Source organism: Odontesthes bonariensis, chromosome 4 (genome assembly GCF_027942865.1).
Source record: "Odontesthes bonariensis isolate fOdoBon6 chromosome 4, fOdoBon6.hap1, whole genome shotgun sequence".
NCBI lineage: Eukaryota > Metazoa > Chordata > Actinopteri > Atheriniformes > Atherinopsidae > Odontesthes > Odontesthes bonariensis.
In genome coordinates this window covers 41,515,633-41,540,241 of record NC_134509.1, presented here as the reverse complement: position 1 = coordinate 41,540,241, position 24,609 = coordinate 41,515,633, and the positions used below count along the sequence as shown (strand labels likewise).

At 40.9% G+C, this 24,609-nt stretch overlaps 1 protein-coding gene across 1 annotated transcript in view; it reads left to right on the top strand.

Annotated features, from left to right (window-relative positions):
• Positions 1 to 24,609, top strand: part of vegfc (vascular endothelial growth factor c) — a 133,896-nt gene that overhangs the window by 86,500 nt on the left and 22,787 nt on the right. Inside the window, exon 5 of the mRNA XM_075464212.1 lies at positions 20,830 to 20,972. Coding sequence (XP_075320327.1) covers positions 20,830 to 20,972 — 143 coding nt within the window. The remainder of the gene's footprint in view (positions 1 to 20,829; positions 20,973 to 24,609) is intronic.

The window sequence follows — 24,609 nt, the reverse complement described above, 5'->3', positions numbered from 1 at the left end:
TCCATGACTCCTCAGAGCCGCTGTATCAGTTTCGGACAGGAACAGCCTTTCCCTGTTCCATCAGAGGTGTTGGTAATGCACACGTAAGAGCACAAAGTGTTTAAGGTTGTTACTGTGCTAGCTTCCTGTGAAGTCTGTGCTGGGGGTGTTATGTATTTAACAAAACATTTCACTATATATCTTGATCAGTTTCACAGTTCCATGACATATATGTGCGTTCCTGTGTTTTCCTTCAGAAGATAGGCTGTGATTTTTGACTAATGAACAGTCAGAATCCCTCAAGGAAGTGGTTCATTGTGTATTTTTTGGCTTTTGTCCTCTGAAAACAGAACAATACCTGTGTCTACTTGTGTCCAAAAAACGATTAAAGCAGCTCAGATATTATAACAAAAACAATTATGTGGGTATATTTTTCAAATGAACTGAAAGCTGTATGCTTGTTTGTTTGGTTGAATGAATTCTTAGAAAGTGAAGCGTTACTAATTATTTCTGTAATACCCTCTTTGATAGAAGTCTCCCTGGTTGGAAGTCATTGGCTTTGGCTTTTGTGTGTTTAGAATATTCTAACATAATATTTGATTTTGTTGTTTGGTTTTTGAGGTGCATGCATCATGAAGTGATGTGTTGTGCAGCAAAGTTCTGCTCCACCCTCAGGAGCAGCAATTTCACCACATCTCCACAGCTTCAGGCATACTCCACTTCTTTAAAAAAAAAATAAAACCAATCACGCCCTAAACTAGGTTACATTTAAGATGAAGGTTACATAGCCTGTTCTGTTAATTAGTAATCAGAGAATGTCCACCATTTTAAAGTTAAGGGAAATGAAGAGCTGATGTCATAGAGCTGACACTGCAATAATTCACTGTGGAGCGTGTTTGAATCCATAATCCTTGACATAACCAGTGACAAGTAAAATATTTTAATATTTTGAAGAAAAAACAACTCATAGAATTGAATCAATCACCATTGACTGATTTCCTTTGACAGACTGGACAACTATAACATGGTCTGATCTGATCTGACATCCCTCAGCTCTGAATGGGGCAAACATCCATAAAACATCCAACTGACAACAATATCATCTTTTAAGTGCTCACTCCTGTACATTCGTATCAAACATTGAAATAATGCTTTTAGACTACCATTTAATAACATTGATGTGGATTAATTAGTCATAGTAAGGATTATGTAAAGTGGAGTTTTTCATCTGTCAGACATCATGTCAGCACTGTAATTACATACTCAGACCGAGCTTCTACCACTATCCTACACTTGACTGCATCCTGACTCATGGCATAAATTATATTTCCTGATAACATTTGAATTTACTTCTAAGGGCTATGCTGTACAAAAATGCTGGGAAAAATAAAAACACAATGCTACTGTACTTAGCCTGGATAGACATCTTTACAACATCTAAAAAAATGTGCGTAAGCTAGAACTGTATGTTATTCACTGCTAACAGGAAAATAAGAATAACCACAGCTTCCTTTTAAATACTGTTGCCTGGTTAACAGAGAGTGCTGAGGACGCTCAGGACGGGAGATTGGACCGAAAACAAGTTTCAGTGCAATCTGTTGGTTTCCTTAGCTAGGAAATTGTTTTTGAATTGGCTCTATATGAACGAATTGGATTATTTTATGAATAATTATGATTACAATGAATTGAATTCCAATTGGCTTGAATTGGACTTTATTATCTAAGTGCCTTGAGATGACATTTGTTGTATTTGGCGGTATATAAATAAAAATGAATTGAATTGAATTGAATAATGCATTCCTTTAGCATTTAGGAGCAAGGATTGTATAACCTTTTTCTCACTGTTAATTATGTCAGTTAGAGGACAAATTAATCTCTCCAATCCCACTAATGGCACAAAATTAATGTTTGATCCTGAAAATTTAGACAATTGGGAAAGGCCCAATTTATACTGTTATTTAAACTGTTTTTCCTCATTGAGCTAACTGAGTTAATATCAATCACAAGGACCCATACCAATCAGGCAGTTGGAATATTTATCTGATTGCCTCTGTACTTTTTCAGATTAATCCAGGTCTTGGTTGACCAAATATCACAGACCTTAAAGCAAGCTATAAATAAACCATGCCTTAAAAAAGCCAATCTTGTCCAGTTCCAGGCCTACATCTTACCTTCCTTTTATCTTTAACACACTTGAAAGCTTTATCTCACGCATATTGATCCCTGGTTTGCAGAAGGGGGATTTCGTTTCGCGAGCCCCCCCTGTACTGAAATTACAGCCTCTATGGTTCACAACATCTCAGTTCAAAGACTTGAATATAAAATTGATATCTGGGTTACAGTTTAGGACTGCATCCATACTTTTTTATTCTCAAAATGTAGCAAAAAGTTGCTGGGCCACACCTGTCCTGGGTTTTTGTGTTTCCCATGTGCTGGTTTCCTTTTGTTCATGTTTTGATGTTTCCTGTTTTATTTTGGTAATATCTTGTCTTTTTGTTCATTTCTGTTAGCTTTACTTTAGTTTTCTAACACCTGGTGTCTGTTACTAATTGCCCTGGGTGTCTTTCACCCCCTCATCACTTTACATTCTCCTGGTTTTCCTTTGTTCCTTGCAAGATCATTGTGTGTGGTTGTTACTCCATGGATCTATTTAATTTTTCTATGAGGATTCTTGTCCCAGTTAGTTTGTCTGCTAGTCCTTTCGTTGTTTCTTTTTTCATTTTTTCTTGTACTAGCTTTGCTAATCCTGCCTTGGTGGCACCTTTGTTTCATTTATTAAAACGCTGCTCATCTGGTAGTCTTGTGTTTGGGTCCTTTTCCTCCATCCTTACACTATGAACCATGATAACACCTATTGTTCCTGATATCGCCCTGAGGGATTGTCTTTTCATTTTATTCATTTGTGTTTTACAAAAGTGGAGGAAGATCAACTGAAAACCTATCACAGTGACCACTGTAAATCCTATTTGTCGTCGGTGGATCGTGTCATTAGATGGATGAACAACTTCATGGTCAGGGTTAGGTTTGTGTGTGTGTGCTGACATTAGCTGGCAGTACACACAGAACAGGAGCATGGTACATCAGATGGTGGTTGCAATGCATTGTGGAAATTTCACACCTACAAATCATTTAGCATGCGAGCACCAGCACACATGCACACGTATGTTTCACATTAGGTGAAGTGAAAGGACCCTTCCCCCAATCACCACTGCCCCACCTTTGACTTTCCCTTTTCTCTTTTCCTTACTGCGTATGTCTGTGCCACTCTAATTGAAACCACACTGTGCTTTTTTATCGCCAGACTCTTTCACAACTTCAAACAATTTGTCTGTCTGCAAACACATCGCCTGCTCTCCGTCTCCGGGTCCACATCAGTTCCCTACATGTTGCCATACACACAGACTATTTTCCCTTTGTGGTGGTTCATATAATTGACTGTAAATGTGTCTGTGTTTTGTGCGTACAGAATTTTCAGGAGAAGTATATTTTTGTTGGCAGTTTGTAGAAATTCAAACAAGATATCTGATTTCTGTTGTAATTCCACATCAGGTTTGAGTTTGTTTTCAGTTACTCAGAGTTTTGTTTTTTCCCATTTCTAATGTTTGTGTTAATAATATATTGTGACTTATGCGATAATGATTATCAAAGCAATTTGGGGTACATGTAGGACGTGCAACCTTATTAAAACATACTGATTGAAACTAAATAAAATGATTGTAACTTTGTCATTAATAGTTATTACTGTCTGTTTGTTGCTCTCTCATCAGAAGATTACATCGGTCACAAAACCTTTTTATGTAGGCTGCAGTATGAATTCCCTGTTGTGAGAAATGAAATAAAACCTCAGAGTTGGCATATTTCCTATTCATATGACCAGGCTAGTATCCTTACAGGAAGATTCCTAATGGGGTTTGCAGAACCCAAAAAAATGCAAATTTATGCTGAACATGATGATTTTCATTTTTGCTTCCATCATGAGGTAAGCATCAGGAAAGCAGTCCTCAGAAAAATGTTGTCAGAGAAGTAAAAAATACAACTTTCCCATAATGATGATGATGATGAATGATTTCAGTTCATTTCAGCTGAAACATGTTACAGCTGCTGCACCACAGCAGAGCAGAGCAGACAGTTTGTTGGTGTGATTTCACAGGTCTCACCACAAAGCCAATGCCACGCACACCCAACACTTAGCGGGCGCCCAGCCCAACCATGGGCAGCAGCCAGGTTCTAAAACCTACATTTCCAATGTGGTCCCATTCAACTTCACCTCTCCATGTATGGTTCAGATGACATCAGTAAAACTGAGTTCTGCTGCCAGCAGTCATGCAGAATGGCTGCATGTGGTTCTGCCCTGCTGCCCCACCAAAGCATGATCATTGAGTAGCTTGGTTTGCATTTTAGTGATCAGTCCATGGGTGTTGTCTGCATTTACATAGAAGGCGTTCATTAACTGTATTAAGTTGTCGGTCATGTTTTTGTATTGTATTCAATGTCAACTATGAGCCATTGGCAGCAAAAAAAGCTGGGCTGATTAACATAAGAGCACATGTCTCCCATCAGATTTACATTACCCGAACACAGTTACTAATAAATATTTGTCTATCCTGATTTCTTTGCAGATTAACAGTTGACTTCAGGCCAAGACATGCATTTTAATTGTTAAAAAAAAAGTTTTATAATCTCTAAAGACCCAAGACATCTTAGAATGATCAATATTACAAAAAGAAAGCCTCACATGCACCCCGAGGCATCAGCTTACGACAGTTAGCCCACTCATTTCTGGTACAGTGACTAAAGACAGATTTTTCTCTTCAGGTGCAAATTGTTAAACCCCACTCTTTAAATGCTTTTCTTTTAAAATTTCTATCTTATGACTCTATGTTCTGTCATTTTCATTTGTTACATGAACTCGATATAGAGCTACAGAGCAAAAGCGAAAGCATGGAGCTCTCTTATCCAAGTAAAGCTACCCAAGGTTATTCTGATATCCATAAAAGTTGAGTTTTCAAAAGTGTATTTGCTTGTATCTCCAAGAAAATGCTTAACGTTTGAGGGTGTATGTTAAAGATTGCCCTGACCTGATTAACAGAGGACTGAAAAGAGATATAAAAGGATGAAAAATGATCAAGATGCGAAGGGAAAAAGAAAACAGGAACTAAAGAGCATAAAGTCATAATCAAGTTTGTCTGCTGTTAACATAGCAAACAAATGTGCTGACTTAACCACTGAGAGAAACAGTCTAAAGCTGGCCCAAGAGACAAGGATTTGATGGGGATGTTTATATGCATACATCTGGTGAACTCCAGTTATCTAAACCACATTTAATCAGTTTACCATAATAACATATAAATCTGATTATAACTCTGTAATAAAAGCAATCTTCTGTTTCCAATATCTCTTTCCTCTATTGCTGTGTTTAAGAAGCCTACTTTATATTTAAAGGAGACATATGTTGACAAGTTGACACACAATTCCTGAGGTCTGAATTTAATAACTATGTGATATGTTTTGGTTGAAATAGCCTAAATCCAATCCAATCCATTTTATTTACAAAAAAAGGTTTCCAAAGTGCTTGTAGGGTATTTAAGGTTCTGACTGGAGCCACACAGACCACACAGGAAACAAGGTTGCACTCAATTTGTTGTTTATTCTCCCTTAGTCAAAAAAGGGGGAGTTGGTGACAGAGCTGGATGAGTGTCAATGAGGAGTACCAATGGTTCTACAAAGACAGAAAACAACATTACAATGTTTTGTCCGAAGTAAAATACAAACAGATATGTTGCCTTACAATCACAACACATGCCACATCAAAGTAGACAATTCAAACAATATCTAGTCAAGCTTCACATTAACTTCACAATAAACAAGTTAAATCAAATGAACTATTAAACTTACTATTAACATATTAGCAGTTAGTACATAAACATGATCCTCATCAATAAATGAAACTGGACTTACATTGAAATAACTCCAACAGACACATGGCACACATCACCAAACATTTCCAGTCAGGTGTGTTTGGGGACAAAGAGAGGAAATCCCGCCCTTCCAGGTCTGTATTTAAAGGGTAGGCAATGATTGACAGGTAGATTGTCTCACTTGTACCACCTTGTGGAGTGGAGGGGAAATTAACTTGTAGTTCTTTGGAAAGTTTCTAGTTGTAGTTTCTAACAGTGCTGTACGATAAAATAAACACAATAAAACATAATGAATAAAGAAACAGACTGTCCACCCCAGATAAAATATCTGTGCAAATCAACAGCCTACGAGGTGTTAAAAAGCCAAAGAAAAAAAACTGCGTTTTAAGAAGAGTTTTGAAATTAGAGAGGGAGGAGGCCTGCCTAATGTGCAGCGGCAGTTCATTCCAGAACTTTGGAGCTGCAACCGAGAATGCTCGGTCCCTCTGAGCTTCGGCTTAGTTCTGGGAACCCTCAGCTGACCTGAGGGATGGGCTGGGTGTGTAGGGGTGCACAAGTTCAGAGAGGTACACTGGGGCGAGACCATTAAGAGATTTAAAAGCAAATAAAAGAATTTTAAAATAAATTCTAAAATGGACGGGTAGCCAGTGGAATGAGAAGCTCAAGGACAGAGACACACTACAACAGCTCCCTTTTCAATCATGTCTTTACAGCTCTGTTCATAGCACAGAGTTGTAGGAAAGGAGTGAACCACTTAGCTCCACTACAGTCCAACCTTCCTCAGGATGTGCCTCTGATCGGATGTGTCCCACAGCTTTATTCTAACATGCAAATTTAACTGGAAAACAAACAGCAAATGAAACTCATTCACAAATACTTACATTTCGCATGTCTGCAGTTCAGCCCCACATTGGTACTGATTCCCTTTTTCTGGTAAAACTCTCATTTCCAGTCATGCATTGCCCATGTTGTTGAAACACAGATAGGAATGCTGAGGTGACTAGCTATCATCTAACAAGGATAAACAGGTCATAGATTGGCTTGATAAACCTCGAATTTCACTCATTTTTTGTGTTTTTATATGCTAACATTAAGAACTATTGTTTATATAGGTTATGCCCTGTGAGTGTCAGTTTCGATTCAGTTCAAACTTCAAAGGGTAGGTGTTGTATAGTTGTTGTCACGCGCTTATCTTAAAACACTGTGTACAGCTGTTGTTCATACCTTGGTCAAGATGGATGAAGATGTAGATGGAGGCAAGCAGGTAAGTAGCAGGCAGGCAGAGGGAGAGAGGCAATGGCAGGCAGGCAAGCGGTGATGAGAAGGGAGCAATGGCAGGCAGACAAGCAGGTGGCACACAGTGAAGCAATCCAAATTGTTTGTTATCCAAAGTAAAGCTAAATAATCCAAGTATAAAGGCTCAACATAAAGGATTCCAATAAGTAAACTAAAGTATATGTTTTCCAAGTTCAAATGTTCAAGTTTAAAGTGGTTAAAGCGGTTAGAGCGGTAAAAAACTATATCACTCCAACTTTCCTTTGTCTTTGTCTAACTGAGACTGACTACCAAGTGAGAGGCAGCCATCTTGAACTGGTCAGGTGACCAAAGGCTGTGTCAAAATAAAAGTCAATGGCCCAAGGCCAGCAAATCTTAACCAAACTAAGAATATTAACTAAGGAGACCAAATTGGCTCCAACATATCCGGCCCCTTATAGCTACCACGTGTGCTATAACAACATATTTACAATGGGGCCAATTACCAATAAACTCAATTTCTAAATTCTAACTGTTCCAATTATACTATAATGTGTGCAAGAATCAGTGTATGAATGCGGTGCAAATGGATGCACGTGCGCATGTCACGAGTCTTTGTTCAATGTTGGTTGTTGGCCTTAACCAACAGGTAGATCTTGCTGATGGGCCTTAGGAGCTGGTTGGTTTTAGTTTGCAATTTCACAGACCGAACAAGGCCCTTGGAATCAGCTATGGCTTCGATGACTCTTCCCATCACCCATGAGCCTCGTGGTGCTGTAGGATCAGCGATCACTACGATGTCTCCCACACAGAAGTTGGGCCTGATGCGGGACCATTTGGATCGTTCTTGCATGAGTGGAACATATTCCTGTATCCACCGTGTCCAGAAAAGATCTGCGATATACTGTATCTGTCGCCACCGCCTTCTGGCATACAGGTCTTCCTGTTTAAATGTTCCTGGTGGAAGCACGGGTTGGACCTTAAGTTGCAGTAGGTGATTAGGCGTCAATGGTTCCAAGTCATTGGGGTCATTGGAAACGGTTGTCAAAGGACGGCTGTTTAAGATGGATTCAACTTCGCACATCACTGTGACTAGACCTTCATCATCCAAAGACTGCTGGTTTGTGATGGAGGATAAAACCTTTTTCACCATTCTTATTATGCGCTCCCAGATGCCTCCATGGTGGGCACCGGCTGGAGGATTGAATGTCCACTTGACACCTTTCTGGGTGAGGCTGTGCTCAATTTGATCCATGTTCCAATGTTTCAGTGCATCACGTAGCTCCTTTTCAGTCGAGATTAAATTAGTTCCATTATCTGACCTTAATTCTTTGACTTGGCCTCTTCTGGATATGAAGCGTCTGAACGCATTCACGCAGGAGTCTGTATCCATCGAGTGTGCTACTTCCAAATGAACTGCTCTGGTAGTCAGGCAAGTAAATAGCAAACCGTAACGCTTCACCATGCCACGCCCTCTTCTCACCTCTATTGGTCCAAAGTAATCCACTCCAACATGTGAAAATGGAGGGAGGTCAGGTGTCAAACGATCAACTGGCAGATCGGCCATTTTTTGTTCACCTGCACGTGCATAGTTCCGCCTGCAGGGGACACAATTGTTCACGATTTCCCTTGCAAAAGCATTTGCACAAGGAATCCAATATTTTTTCCTTAAGCTTGCCAAGATGTGATTTCTGCCACAATGACCAACTTGCTTATGGAGGTATTGAAGCAGAAGCTCTGAAACAAAATGCCTCTTAGGCAGGATGGCGGGATGTTTCTGCTCCTCTGGCATAGCCATCCTGCTCAGGCGGCCACCAACCCTCAATACACCACGGTCAAGTACAGGGTCCAGTCTGAAGATGGAGCTTTTTCGGCTAACATTCCTTCCATTGCGCAGGCATTCCATCTCCTGAGGAAATCCTTGATTTTGGCAGAATTTCACAATGGCTTCTTCTGCCTCTTCTATGTCTTGAACAAAAAGTGCCATGGGGCCAGCCTCAACTCCTTTTAAGGCTCCCTTTCTTTTGAGAATGCGTTGGGTAAGTATATTCTTCAGCTTCAAGAACCAGGCAACAGCTCTTCTGAGCTTATTCCAGGTGGAAAAGTAATTCAACAAGACACTAGTCGGATCATGAGGACTTGCAACGGTGGCATGAACTTCAAGTACCTTTCTCCTCAACTCTGAGTCATCTGAAGGAATTGCAAGGTTGACAGGTGAGTTGGGCCAGTGTTTGGGCAAGTCTTTCAGAAACTTGGGACCGTTGATCCAGTTGTTGTCTTTCAGGAACTCTGCAGCATTCAATCCACGCGATGCATAGTCTGCAGGATTCAGTTTTCCAGGAACATGTTTCCACTGTGACATATCAGACATGCACCTGATTGCATTTACACGATTGGCAACAAATGTGTGAAAGCGCCTGCTGTCGCTTCGTATGTACTTCAAGACTGTAGTACTGTCTGTCCAAAACACGGATGGTTCCAGGTCCAGTTTCAACTCATCCATGAGCATCCGGTCTATACGAACTGCCAGTACTGCAGCAGTCAGCTCAAGACGTGGGATTGTCATCAATTTCAACGGTGCCACTCTTGATTTCCCCATCACAAATTTCACATGCACCTGCTCCTCACGATTAACTAACCTCAAGTAGGTCACCATGCCATATCCGACTTCACTTGCATCGCAGAAGTGGTGCAATTCTGCATGCTCAACCTTTCCAAAGTTCTTGGGTTTGAAACTGCGGGTGATGTTGAAGTCTGTGAGAGTCTCAAGGCTCTGCAGCCAATGTTTCCAGGATCGTGCAAGGGTGCTGGGTATGTCTTCGTCCCAGCTAAGGTTCAGCCTGCAAAGTTCCTGCAGCAGATGTTTTGCTGGAAAGGTCACTGGGGCAAGAAATCCTAGCGGGTCATACATTGAACTGACCATAGACAGAATGCCTCGCCTGGTGCATGGTTGTTCTTTGAGAGCCACATGGAACTTGAAGACGTCATCTTCTGCACTCCAGTGCACACCAAGGGCCCTTTCCATCGGCAGGTCTTCCAGGTCTAGGTCCAAGTCCTTCACTCCTTTAGCCATTTCACAATCTGGAATGTGGGCCAGGACACCTCGGCTGTTACTGGACCACTTGGTGAGATTAAAACCTCCTGCTGCACACAGAGCCTTCAATTCCTTGTACAGGTGAATGGCATTGGTCTCGGTATCCACGGACTTCAGCAAGTCATCAACAAAGAAGTTGTTGAGGACCGTGTTCACTGTGTCAGCTGAGAAACTGTCCTTGTGGTCCTCAGCAGTCCTCCTCAAGGCGTAACTCGCACAACTAGCTGATGATGTTGCTCCAAAGATGTGAACGGTCATCCTGTACTCCATGAGCGGCTGAGATGTGTTTCCATCTTCCCACCACAAGAAGCGCAGGAAGTCAACGTGCTCTGATGGTATCTTCACCTGATAATACATCTTCTCCACATCTGCCAGTATTGCCACGTTCCCATGACAAAAACGCAACAGGACGCCAATCAAGGAGTTTGTGAGATTTGGGCCCTTCAAGAGTTCATTGTTGAGAGATGTTCCTTGGTAAGAGGCGGAGCAGTCAAAAACCACTCGTAAGCTTCCTTTTTTGGGGTGCCGTACTCCATGATGTGGTATGTACCAACGTCTTGTGCTCTGCAACGCCACTTCCTCTTTAGGCACGAGCTCAGCATGTCCACATTCCAACATGGCGTTCATGAACAACGTGTATTCATCCTTGAAGATTGTGTTCCTGCCAAACTTCCGCTTCAAAGATTCTGCCCTTTGCTCTGCCATCAGACGGTTATTGGGCATATTGGGATCCCCTTTAAATGGCAACGGCAGCTGGTAGCGTCCATCGTGCAGTTTGACAGAGGTGTTCATTATGTCCAGAAATCTCAGGTCCTCTTGAGACATTTCCTCCTTCTCATACACACTCTCAGGAAAGTCATGATTGTATTGCTGAACCAGCAGGTCATGTACAGCTTCCACAGAAATCCGGTGGCTGTAAACATATGGTTTGCCTTGCTTATTCAGACTTGATTGCTCGTTATGGAGGAGACCACTTACAACCCAGCCTAGCAGGGTTTTGGTTGCAAAAGGCCCATTGCCATGGCTATTTATCACCTTCCATGGCTCCATGAGTTTGGGCACATTTGTACCAATCAAGAGATCAATGTCGGCATCAATGCTGGGCAGCAATACAGCATTCAAGTGTGGCCATTTCTCCAAATCCTTCTGCCTTGGTATGTGGTCTTTGCTGACTGGTATTTGTTTTTGTGTGTATACATCAGGCAGTCCATAGAAGTTTCCTCCTTCCAAACTGCTTACTTCTAAGCCACTGATGACGATACTGTCAGTGGGTTTCTCTTGACCCATGGTTCGCAAAAGAATCCTATGGTGTCTTCCTCTTGCATTCAGACGTCTTCGAAGGCTCTCAGTGCAAAACGTGGCGGAACTTCCTGGATCAAGGAATGCGTATGTCTGGACAACGCGATTGGACTTACTCAGCTTCACTTGAACAGGTACAATAGCCAGTGTGCAATGATCGTCACTAGATCCAATGCTTTCCTTTTCTAGTGAGACCAATCCACTATTTATTGACTTTCCAGATCCACTGGAGTTTCTTTTGTGGTCTGTGACTCCATCATCTGTCTGCGGAATGTGCAGGATGTCTGGATGCCTTTTAGAACATACAGTACAAGTAAGGCGCCGTTTGCAATCTTTGCTCATATGGCCCTTGACCAAGCAGCCAAAACAAACACCTTTCTTCTTCAACATTTCAACACGTTCTTCATGTGTTTTAGAAAGCAACTCTTCACATGAAGTCAAGGCGTGTGTTCCATTGCAAATTGCACAAGTGTTTGTCACAAGAGGCTTGGCATTAGCAGATTGCTGCTTGGGGACATCACTAGTGGTAGGAGCAGATGCATTCGTCACAGCAGTTACAAAACTACCTTTGCTTTTAAATGAAAGCTTAGAATCTAATGGGGGTTTGGGTTGCAAGAGCTTTCTTGTGGGAAGTGGCTGTTGGATGTCACCAAAGAGGGGATCTTGCATGATCCTAGCTTGCTTCTCCATGAAGAAAACGAGATCAGAGAAAGTAGCCTTGGTCTGTCTGTGCTCCAGGATGTCAAATGCCTTTGACCGCCATCTTTCCCTCAACTTCATAGGAAGCTTTGAAACAAGAAGCCTCAGGTTGGAGGGCAGACTAAGCTCCTCCATGTCTTTCAGACTTTGAGTCAAGTTGCAGCATGCTCGAAGGAAGAGTGCATAACTGGACAACGCCTTTCCATCTTCTGCCTTAATGTTGCTCCAGTTTAAGGCTTTCTCCATGTATGCATTAGTGAGCTTTATTTTGTCACCAAAATGATACTCTAGCAATCGTTTAGCCTCTGCGTATCCATCATCAGCACTCAAATGCAAACAGCTTCTCACCAGTTCCTTTGATTGGCCAGAAGTGTATTGCTCCAAGTAATATAAGCGGTCTTGGTTACTTATGGCCTTGTTTTCGATTCCATGAATGAATGCCTGCATAAAAGGCCTAAAGTTCAAAGGTTCTCCATCAAAAACAGGTATATCCCTAGTGGGAAGCAAAAATAACCGCTGTTGCTGAATGAAGAGGTTTGCAATGTCACTTAAGCCACTATTCACATTTGGCTGTGCAGAATGCGTGGCTGGATTAGCTGCTGCAGTCATGAGGGCAGGGGTGGCTACTACCACAGTGGGAGCAGAGGTAGCTGCTACTATGTTGGGAGTGGAGGTGGCAGCCGTAGGAATGGAAGCAGCTGCTGCGGCTGGAGTAAAGGTGACAGCTGTAGGAATGAACATGGGTGCTACACCGGCTGCATTTGAGGTGACAGCAGCAGGGACTGAAGCTGCTGCTACCGCAGGTGCATTGGAGGTGACAGCTGTGGGCTGAGGTGGATAAGAAGGTAGTTGATAGGAGATTTGGGTTTGTCTTTGTGCTGTAAGCACCTGAAGAGGAGTCTTGGGGACAGCTTGTATATGAGCATATTCAACTGAAGTCTCTGGATCCAAATAAGTTTCCTTTACACTTTTTTCATGTGCCTCCAGATAAGAATTCATGCCATCCATGGGTTCTGATCGACAAACAGAGCGTGCTTTTGTTTCCATTTGTTTCTCATAATTCTCCAGAACTTTCACTTTTGCGTCTGCTGCAGCAATGTCAGTATCCAGTTCATTCTGCTCTATTTCACTTTGCAGTTGCATCCTTTGCAGCTCAAGAGCCTGCTTCTTCTTAAGTCCCGCAGCACGTTCGAGAAGAGATGCCCTCTCTGCTTCAGCCTTTGCACGAGATGATGACACTGATGATGCATTAGATTTGTGAGAACTCCTTGTCTTTCTGGTTGCATTGGAAACACTGTCCATAGGAGTAATAACAGGTAATGGCTGAGACAGACTGCCTTTGAATGTCTGCGCATTTTCAAGAAAAGACAAGAAGGTGTTCTTTTTTGGTTCATACCATTTGACATGGTCATCTTGCCTTCCATCACCAGTCAACATGTCTTGCACCATCAGATGAGCTTTGTCAAATGCATTCATTGCATCAATAAGATTTTGAATGCCTTTGTCCATATCAGCAACATTGCCATTGTCCATAAATGTCTTTAACTCATTTTGTTTCCGTGTACAAAAACTCAATTTCCCCTTTCGGGTTGCAATGCGCTGATTTAACTGGCTTTCAGCCATGATTTGCACAGTAGCATCATCCGTAGAATCAGCAACTTGAAGTTCAACTTCATTTGACTCAGATTGAGACATCTTCAAACAATTTCCCCAAAAGAGCTTATTTCAAATAAAGTGACTCAACACAGAAATTCAGTTTAAATTCAAGAATGTGGTCCAAAATCCAGTATCCAAAGTGTATACAATCCAAACAAATCCACATTCCTTTGTCAAACAAATCCCATTTCAAGTTGAGTCTCCATGTGTAAGCACTTCATGAAGAGTTTTTTACCTTTGTGAGTGTCAGTTTCGATTCAGTTCAAACTTCAAAGGGTAGGTGTTGTATAGTTGTTGTCACGCGCTTATCTTAAAACACTGTGTACAGCTGTTGTTCATACCTTGGTCAAGATGGATGAAGATGTAGATGGAGGCAAGCAGGTAAGTAGCAGGCAGGCAGAGGGAGAGAGGCAATGGCAGGCAGGCAAGCGGTGATGAGAAGGGAGCAATGGCAGGCAGACAAGCAGGTGGCACACAGTGAAGCAATCCAAATTGTTTGTTATCCAAAGTAAAGCTAAATAATCCAAGTATAAAGGCTCAACATAAAGGATTCCAATAAGTAAACTAAAGTATATGTTTTCCAAGTTCAAATGTTCAAGTTTAAAGTGGTTAAAGCGGTTAGAGCGGTAAAAAACTATATCACTCCAACTTTCCTTTGTCTTTGTCTAACTGAGACTGACTACCAAGTGAGAGGCAGCCATCTTGAACTGGTCAGGTGACCAAAGGCTGTGTCAAAATAAAAGTCAATGGCCCAAGGCCAGCAAATCTTAACCAAACTAAGAATATTAACTAAGGAGACCAAATTGGCTCCAACATGCCCCTTTTCCACCGAACATTTTTGTACCAACACAGCTCTACACGGTCCCACTCTACCCTGGTTGGGAGCTTTTCCACCGCGGGTTGAAGGTGGGACCCGTTACAATTTTGAGCCCCGGCAAGTACCTGCTTCAGAGGTGGGTCTAGTAGGTACTTGTCGGTGCTAAAACGTCACATGATCAGTGCTGTCCACTGATTGGTCAGGTGAAATTACGTCATACACGCAACGAAGCTCGGGGAGCTTTATGTATGAAACACCCGCCATGTATGAAAACACAACTGCGAGAGAACCAGAGAATAAACAGAATTGTGAAGATGGAAGACCAGAGAAAGAAAGCCAACCCATGGACAGTGAGCGTGGTGCAGACCTTTCTGTGTGTGGTGGCTGAGGACCGCGTGCAGAAGGAACTGGACGGAGCGACATGAAATGAGAAGGTGTTCCAGGATATAACCAAGCTGATGGCTAGCCATGCTATCACCGGAATTCTCAGCAGTGCCGAGACAAGCTGAAGAGTGATTACCGGCAGGTAAAGGACCACAACAGCCAGAGTGGGTCAAACCGAAAGACATGGAAGTGGTTCGACCAAATGGACGGCATTTACGGTCACAGCCCGGCGAACGGCATGGATACGGCGACGTCTTTGTTGGAGGCGATGAAAAATGGTAAGTTGTTCTTATCCCATTGGTGCAACGCATATGTCTTAACAAATGCATGTTTTATATCGTAACAAATACATGTTCAGTCTTTAACTTGTGTAAAAAGTTACACAGAGTTGTTCTGAGTGAGCTAGCAAACAACGCTGTTTTGGAAGGCTAGCACAGTGTCTCACCTATGCGGTTACGTGTATGCGTTTCGTATGTTCACACTTTTTATTTTTTTTCACTCAAGACTCGGTTTGTGCAACCGATGAGTGTTCGGTTGCTGAGGTCAGCGAAGATCCTCCAATCCTGCAGGCTTCAGAACCGACAATGGCATTGCAATCTGCAGCTGAGCAACAGCTGCTATCAGCATTCCACCGGCACCAACACTGGCGTCACCGCCTGTATCTGAGACAACTCCTGCTGTTTACTTTTGTACTGTCTTTTTTAATAAAGAGCTTGGTTTAACTAAACAATATGGATTGTCAACTGCATTACACATTACACTCGATCTTGTGTTTACTTTTGACTAACCGCGGCGTGACACTTTGTAGTCACCTGAAACCGACGTCACGTTAGTGGTGAACGGGCCGACTCCGCCCACTTCCAGGCCACAGTTTGGGTGGAAAAGAAAATGTTACTGGTGCTGTGTCGTGTAGTGTAGTGTTGGGCTATATCGAACCGAGTAGAGTAGGGCTAGCTTGGCGGTGGAAAAGGGGCATTAGAGTTGTTTACAAGTTTGTTTAAAATTTTTTTTTAACATTGGTAAACAATTGCCAAAATGAATAACAGTATAAATAACAATTCTTCTTTTAAACATTCCCGTCTGTGCTACATTAGAAAACAAATTGGGAACTCAAAAATGAGGTTGGATTTCCTTCTGCGAAACTTGGGTAACGTTTATCAACCCCAACTTCTGTATTTTAAGTATTTTCCTGAAAGTTAGCTCACGAAACTATAGAAATGCTGATGGACAGTCACATAAAATAAATATCAACAGGCTTTAAAGGGGCTGATGATAGACACAGAAATCTATTTTTTTTTTTACAGGAAATGTCTATGAAAAAGCCATTTTTAGACATGCAAATGTCCACAGCATTTGTAGATTTCAACCAAACTCCTGAGAATAATTTGTGGAACATCAGACCAGACAATATGTCAAAAAGTAGCAAATATGCTGAAGCATTTACTGTCTGTGTTAATTCAATTCAATTCATTTTTATTTATATAGCGCCAAATACAACAAATGTCATCTCAAGGCACTTAGATAATAAAGTCCAATTCAAGCCAATTGGAATTCAATTCATTGTAATCATAATTATTCATAAAATAATCCAATTCGTTCATATAGAGCCAATTCAAAAACAATTTCCTAGCTAATGGCCCTGTCACACTGTTGCGTATGAGAGAAGCGTATGAGTTGCGTATGAAAATTAATAATATAATTTTCATACGCACGAAAAGTCCTTGAAAATAAAGAATTGTGCGTATACTTACCGTATTGAACCTATGAGTAGCTTATGGTCAGCGTATTGACAGCGTATGGACAGCGAATGTTAGCAAATGTCAGCGTATGGCCAGCGTATGTCAGGGTATGAACAACGTATAACCAGCGTACTCTGCGTATGACTAGCGTATGAGTAGCATATGAACTGCGCATGCCCAGCGTACGTTTCAACGCGCCTATATCAGCAGCCTTTCCACATTGCTCCATTATTGCAGTAGACGACGCGCTATCAACATCTCTCGAGACATTCATCTCGATCATGCCTCCCAAGAAGCAATCGTCGTTTGCCCGGGCCCTGGGCCGAGGTCGAGGAAAAGGCAAAAAAACACAAGAATCATTCTCACCCAAACCTGCTGAAATGCCTGATGCACCTGCGGCTGATGAGTTACATGCTTCTGAGCGATCAAGATCCCCAACTCCTCCTCCTGACTGCTCCCGTGAATCGTCGGTTGCCTCAGATATGTCAGTTGCCACCTCCATCTCCGCCCGTCTGGCTGATGACAAGGGGAAAAAGAAGACCTTCATGCCAACGTATGGCAACTTATGTCCAGCGTTCTCGACCTATCAGTAACGTACCTATATCGTACCTCTAGCGTATTCAGCGTATGCCTAGCGTATGCTTAGCGTATTAACCATACGCTCGCATACGCACAAAAGTTTTGAGCATGTTCAAAAATTTATTTCTGCCTCAGCGTATGCCAACGTATGCCAGCGTGCTTGAAACGTATACAACCTATGCCTAACGTTCCCCTAGCGTATACCAGCGTATGAGTGATAATTTTCATACGCTGGCATACACTAGTGCCATACGCAACAGTGTGACAGGGCCATAAGGAAACCAACAGATTGCACTGAAACTTTGTTTTCGGTCCAATCTCCCGTCCTGAGCGTGCCTGTTAGTGAGTATGTGTGTGAGCTGGTAAGACTGGCTACTCCATGTTCCTTACCTGTGTGCTGTACATTATTATTATTATCATAGGAAAATAATAATACATGTGGTATTGATATCAACATAGCAAGAGACCTCATCTCCTATTATCCATGTGTTGTAAAGAAAACATACATTTTCACAGCCTAATTTCTGCATCACATCCTGTCCGAACATAGGTTCATAGATACAGAATCAAATAGTCAGCACTTTATCAAGAAAATCTCTGCAGTTCATGTGTGAAAAGCTTAAGATTATCCTGCAATACTTACAATACTGTGCCCCTGACTGCCTGATTGAGACTGACCCACCCTTTGGGCTAATACCTGTAAAACTTTTTTTAATCTCATGAATACATTTATCAGGAATTACATTTCTTAAAATAAAATGCTTTGTGTGTGTCCCAGACAGCACCTCTATATAAGGGAGAGGGGAATCATGTAGTACTTCTGTTGGTCCATGACAAAATAGCACACTATATTACAATGTCACAGTAAAGCCTCAAGGAAACACAGAAAATGTACATCTTTTCTCTCAGTTCACCAATGACTGGGCAGATGGTGCCAAAGCCCTGACTCCCAAGCAGAAGAGATTACAAAGTCAAATTCTGCCTTACACTGTATTTTACATTGTTTAAAGTGTATTGTAAAAGTACATGGTTAGGTTTACAAGTTACAAAACTCATGTTTAGGGTGAGAAAACTACATTGTCATGCACTATTCTAAATGATCAAAGCTTCTGTTTCAATGCTGCACTAAACAAAACAACTGTTTGCCCAAACATTGGGCCTCATGCAGCAACCGTTCGTACACACAGATTTGTTCTTAAATCGTCCGTACGAGTGATTTAGAGAATTTGCGCATTCACCAATCTTTTCGTATTTTGAGTTTTCTTTCAGGTACGAACAGAATTTATGAGTGATCCAGACCTGTCGTAGGAGTTTCCTAAAATAGTCCGCTCTTATTCTAATCAAGTTTGCTTGACTAATGGATTGTATATTTAATTACTTTGAAGCCAACATAAATAAGTATATACATTATACCCCATAATGATGCTGACATTAGTCTGTTTGACTTAAATTATGCACTAATCGAAGGTTAATCTGACTCATATTAATCTGACTCATATATAACAAGGTCAATGGGAAGTGTAACCAGCGGCTGACTTGCTACTTTTGGATGCCTTAGCGGGTCAGGCTCTTTGAAGAGAGCGTGTGTTCCGAGACCGTGTAGATACCCATGTGGAGACAGACGAATGGCTGACATCACGATTTAGATTGCCAAGGACTGTGCTGCTGCAAATATGCAGCTTGCTGGAGCCACAACTCCAGAGAGAAACACGCCGATCAAACCCAATTCCACCACACGTCCAGGTCCTCACCACCCTTGGATTTTTGGCCACTGGAAGCTTTCAGAGGGAGATTGGAGACAGATTGGGGGTGTCCCAGTCCTCTGTGAGTCGTGCGCTCCCCTTGGTCATCAAAGCTCTCATCAGTTTATCACCCATGGTGCATCAGATTCCCATACACCGCTGTCCAACAAGTACAAATTAAGAGGGACTTTCATGTCATGGCTGGACTGTCAAACATAATCGGAGCATTAGACTGCACACATATACGCATCAAAGCACCCTGCAGCACACCAATAGTGCACCCCACGACATGCCATTGTGAGCTGAAGACCAGGTGTCTCGATACAGCGGGGGGGCAAACTGCTCTATAGCCCAGAGAAGGCATGCTGCGTTTTGCACAATATTGCCATGAACGAGGGTCTCCACCTGAAACAGCCCAGGCAGACCAGAAGGTGTGGTGCCAGAAGACCCCCCTCATTAACCGCCCCATCAAAGTGCCATCATGATGAGGCAACAACTGATTGCACGGCTTTAGTTACAGTCATCGAGCACATTTTTAAGCCATTTTCATATCAAACCATTTCTTCTTTATTTCGGTGACATTACGAACTACAGGTGACACAGAATTAACAGCACTCGTAATAACTTCCCATTTCTTGGCTTTAGCAGGTCCCGTAATTCCACTGCTGACTGTTAAAAATGACAGATTTTCCTTTCTGGATCTCTGAAAGCAGAACTTCAGTCTCAGAGCCCCTAAAGTTGTTCTTTTTGTGCCTTGATGCCATTCTCATGACTCAACACTCAACACTTCCTGGCACAGGAGCGAGGAAGCGTAGTGCGTATTTAATTGCACGTGCACTTAAATACGCACGGGTGGCATTCATCATTTGCGCAGGTCGTTTACACACTTTCTGAAGTTAAGAGCGTTTGTTGAATCTGACGTGGCGTGTTCGTACGAGACCTTCGTACGGAAAAAGTGAGAAATTTAGAATAAAAATATGAAAATGTTCTTGCATGTGGCCCATTGTTTTTTCACAGTGTTTTACCCTAGATTATGAAGCTACTCCTTTTTTGACATGTGGACCAATGTTCGCACAATTTATTTTGCAGTGAGACTGGGCTTTTATTAGTGATCATGGAAAATATGTTGACTCCCATGCTGGACCAGATTGTGGAAACTAAACAAATTGCCTTTCTCAGCCTAAACTTTGTACAAGTGATAGCAAAGAAACAAATGAATGACACAAAGCCCCTTGAACAAATAACAATTGAACAGCTAATTTGAAAGCTTGGAAAAATGATACTAAATGTTTAGCTCTATATGTGTCTTATATACTTGTTGGTGTTAAATCAAGTTTTTTTTTCCACTTTTATGAATAAATTGAAGTGAATTGAATTAGAATTTGCCACGTGCACCACTGTAGACACTGTGAAAACATAGATATCCCTCTCTTTTGAGAGTGTTAAACATTTTTGTAGCTGGTTTCATCCACAGAATGCTAAGACCAGTGTCAGCTTTGGAGTTCTATATTCTTTACCTTCATTAATTAAGTTGTCTCTAGCAATGAAAGAAAGTTTTACACGCAGATAGGATGTGATGAAAGCTTCATCCTTTATATTACAGATAGTTTATTGATACCTGAAAAAACATAATTCTGATTTGAAATTTCCCTGTATCATTCTACTCAAGATGTCTGATAGCCAACAGGACGTGTCCTCCCGGACAGACATGGAGTATAAGGCAATGTCGATGCATCAGCATGGCTGCCAGTGTGCAACACAACCCCCTTTCTCCATCACTGCCTCCTCCAAAGTCCTTCCAGCAACACCATGGTGAGTCTTCACACATTTACAAAGAGGGTTGTCCTGTTATCTTTTATATCTGCTGATTAAATATCCAAAGGAATCTGTCTTTGCTTATTTTGCCCAAAACAGCCAAAAGAAAAAAAACGAGAGGGGTTAGAGAAAAACCAAACAATTGCATCTGCTGATGGGCATTGTGTGGAAATCCTCCTCAGCTCTCACCAACACAGAGACTGTAGGAGCTTTCATTTTTGCATGTCTTAAATACTTTTTCTAGATTTACAGCAATTAAAATGAGAGAGGAGAGCAGTACGTAAGATGGTGACACTTAAATGGCCTTGTCTTTTGTAAGGCTGCATTCCATAAATTTAGCAGCTTGTTCTGAAGTCCACCTATGTGGGCTCAATACAGCAAGAGTCCCATGTGGAAGATCTTTTCTCTTTAAATGATGCACACGTCAGCGGCTGTCACGCATGTAGGCACGAGATGTAGGCCTGACGAGCTGAAGTTTTACAAGATCATTATTATTATTAAATTAGTAGAGTGTATATATAAAGCATTCAAATGCCTTTTAATTATTGGCTCTGAATTGTTGTCAGATGCATGCTGTTTTTGTTTTTGTGAATTCAACTTAAAACATGCATACATCCCAGTAAAAATAAGATATGTTCAGGGTTGGATTGTGAGGCCCCCTGACACTGCTGGTGCTATCAGTTAACCTGGAAATAGACTGCTTGAATTACTTTTAGAAGAACTTATTTTACATTCAATGTAGATGCTTCATAGCTATTTATTATAAATGCACATCAGTAAATTTAGAATATATTTAAATCAAGTAGAATTGGACTTAAGAGCAAGAATTTACTGAGTGGTAAAAAAACAGCTGGCCAATGTTTTTATTTACTGCTTTTTTTTTTAACTCGCTGAAGCCAAATTAAGAAATAAATAAATGCATTAATCAATGAATGAATAGATACAACAGTTCAACAAAGTAGCCTGGGCTTGGTGTTTAAGCTTCGACTTAGTAGCACACATACCAAAACATGACACAAACACGTCATCTTACTCTGGAGAATGTTCATGTCTCCACTCAGTAGTATTTATGACTGCAGTATGTTTGTTGAGAGTCTTTATGTGTGTGTTTGTGACATCCTCGCTGTGTGTTTGGCTATGATAACACTCATTGTGGACTCAGTGTAAACAAATGAAAAACAGAGGTATGTGGAGACCTCAGAGTAGCAGATTCCACAAATAGTACTGACCTACAAATATATGTCCACTGTGTATTTAACAGGGCCTGGACACATTCTCTGAGAAAGAATGCAATATTCTTATTAAAGCTTTTAAGAAAAATAGTCAACAAAATTGTTTGATGGATTGATTAAGAAGGAGATTATTCCCAATGTTTTGTTAAATTTCCTCTATTCGAATGCATTAGGAAAGAAATATTGAAATCTAATCATCAGACTTTACATTAGCTTCAGGTTTTTTATTCTTTCTGGGTAGCTCCTTGATCTCTCCACCAGCGACATATAGGTACTCAAAACAACATTTTAATATAAGATTTAAAAAAAATAAGTAAGTAAGATTGTTTTATTGAGCAAATCATGAAGTAAAATAACTAATATATTATTATTATCATCATTATTATTAATAATGATAATAATAATAATAATAGTAGTAGTAGTGGTTGTAGCAGTATTATTGTTATTATTATCAAATATAAGTTTATGTTTCAAATTTGGTTTCAGTTTGGATCTCGGTGTTTTGTTCAAACAACCTGCTTCCTCATACAGTTGTGGTATTATGAAAGACAACTAGAACTCCATCAATTCTTATAGGTATCCTGTGCTCACCGTAAAGTTTTGTCCCCTTCAGAATTTGCTTTAAAGTACCTTAAAAGATTTGAAGTTTTGCTTTGGATTTTAAAGAGGGACTCCTCTGTGTACCAGGAATGAAGCAGAGAACACAATTGGCTTGAATTGGACTGTATTATTTAAGTGCCTTGAGATGAAAATTGTTGTGATTTGACGCGATATAAATAAAACTGAATTGAATTGAGCAGATTTCAAAGTCATAATTAGGAAACATTGGCTTTAGAAATGCATTGTAATGTACAAATTGTTTACATAGTGGTTCATATGTATTTAATGTCTTTTACAAAAATGAACACTGTGCAGACTAATATTTTAACTTGCCTCTGCCTATGTATTATTAGCGTTGTTTTCTCACAGCTATTCCATCTTCAGTAACACAGCAAAACTCCTAAAAGTAGCTTTTCCCATGAATGACTGAAGCATGCAATGCTTGTGTGACATTCAGCGTCTCATGCAACTCTTTAGCAGACATACTAAAGATGCCGATTGATTCGTTGCAGTCTTAATTTCTAATTCAATTTTTTTTTTTATTGTCTTTTATATTTGTTTATTTTATTAATTATTTTAGAAACTGATTTTTTTAGTCACTAGTCACTTTATTTTTTACTAAGTTTACACATTCTGGCTCAGCTTTTTAAAATCTGATTTTTTTCCCATTGAAGGAATTAGGAGTAGATTATGGTAGATTGATGATGATCAAGGTGAAATGATTGAATTCATCACAGTTTTCACAAGATATTTTTGGACTGCCTCTTTATTTTCTTCCCTCCTGATGTTGACAGTGAAGGCTCAGAACGAACTTCCTGACCCCTAAAGCCTTTACTTTCACTGTTACCCCATGTTTTCATTGTGGGTATGCATCATGCTGACTTAGCAATAATTCCATTAACAGGAAATCAGTCACATTTTTAGGCATTTAGTATTGTGAATAAAAGTCTGTGGACTAAATCTTCATAAATCACAATAAATCAGCTGGAAGGAGCTGCACTTCTCATGACATAGAGAGATCCCAAATTGATTCTTCAATAGCTGGAACAGGAAACAACAACAAATCCCGTCATTTTTCCAGTAAAACAGACCATAATATTGGGAAATATCCATCCATTTTCTATCCCCGCTTAATCCAGTTCAGGGGTAGGGCTGGAGCCGATCCCAGTGGCCACTGGGCCGGAAGCGGGGTACAGCCTGGACCAGTCCCCAGTCCATCATGAGGTCATACAGAGAAAAAATAACCAGTCACACTCACTTCCAATGTCAATTTAGAATGAAATCAACGTAACATGCATGTTTTTGGACGGTGGGAGGACCCAGAAAGAACCCAGGCATGCAAAGGGTGAACATACAAAATCCACACAGAAAGGTACCAGCTGGGATTTGAACCAGGACCTAACCACCACACCACCGTGTAGCTTATTGCAAAATTGCCAGAGATTGCCAAAATATTGTTGAATACCATTAAAAGTAAAGCAGATGGTAGTTGGTTGGTGTACCCCCTAACATGTGCAAGTTACAGGTAGAATGCAACTGGACCTGTCTTCTTATCATCTGGACATTACAAAAAAAGTGTTTTGACCTTCATACTAGACTGAAGCAGTATGCTTTTTGGGGAATCCATTTAATTTGCTTTTGTGGACAGCACTGATATATCAGTGCGCCTGCATTGTGTCACAACACTTGCTGATTCAAGTTAGACTACCCTAAGTGTTCATTACAAAAAAACAATTCCTAAAAGCAGTAACACAACTATAAGCTATTTTCTTTTTTTTTTACCTGATATTCATAAATTATGT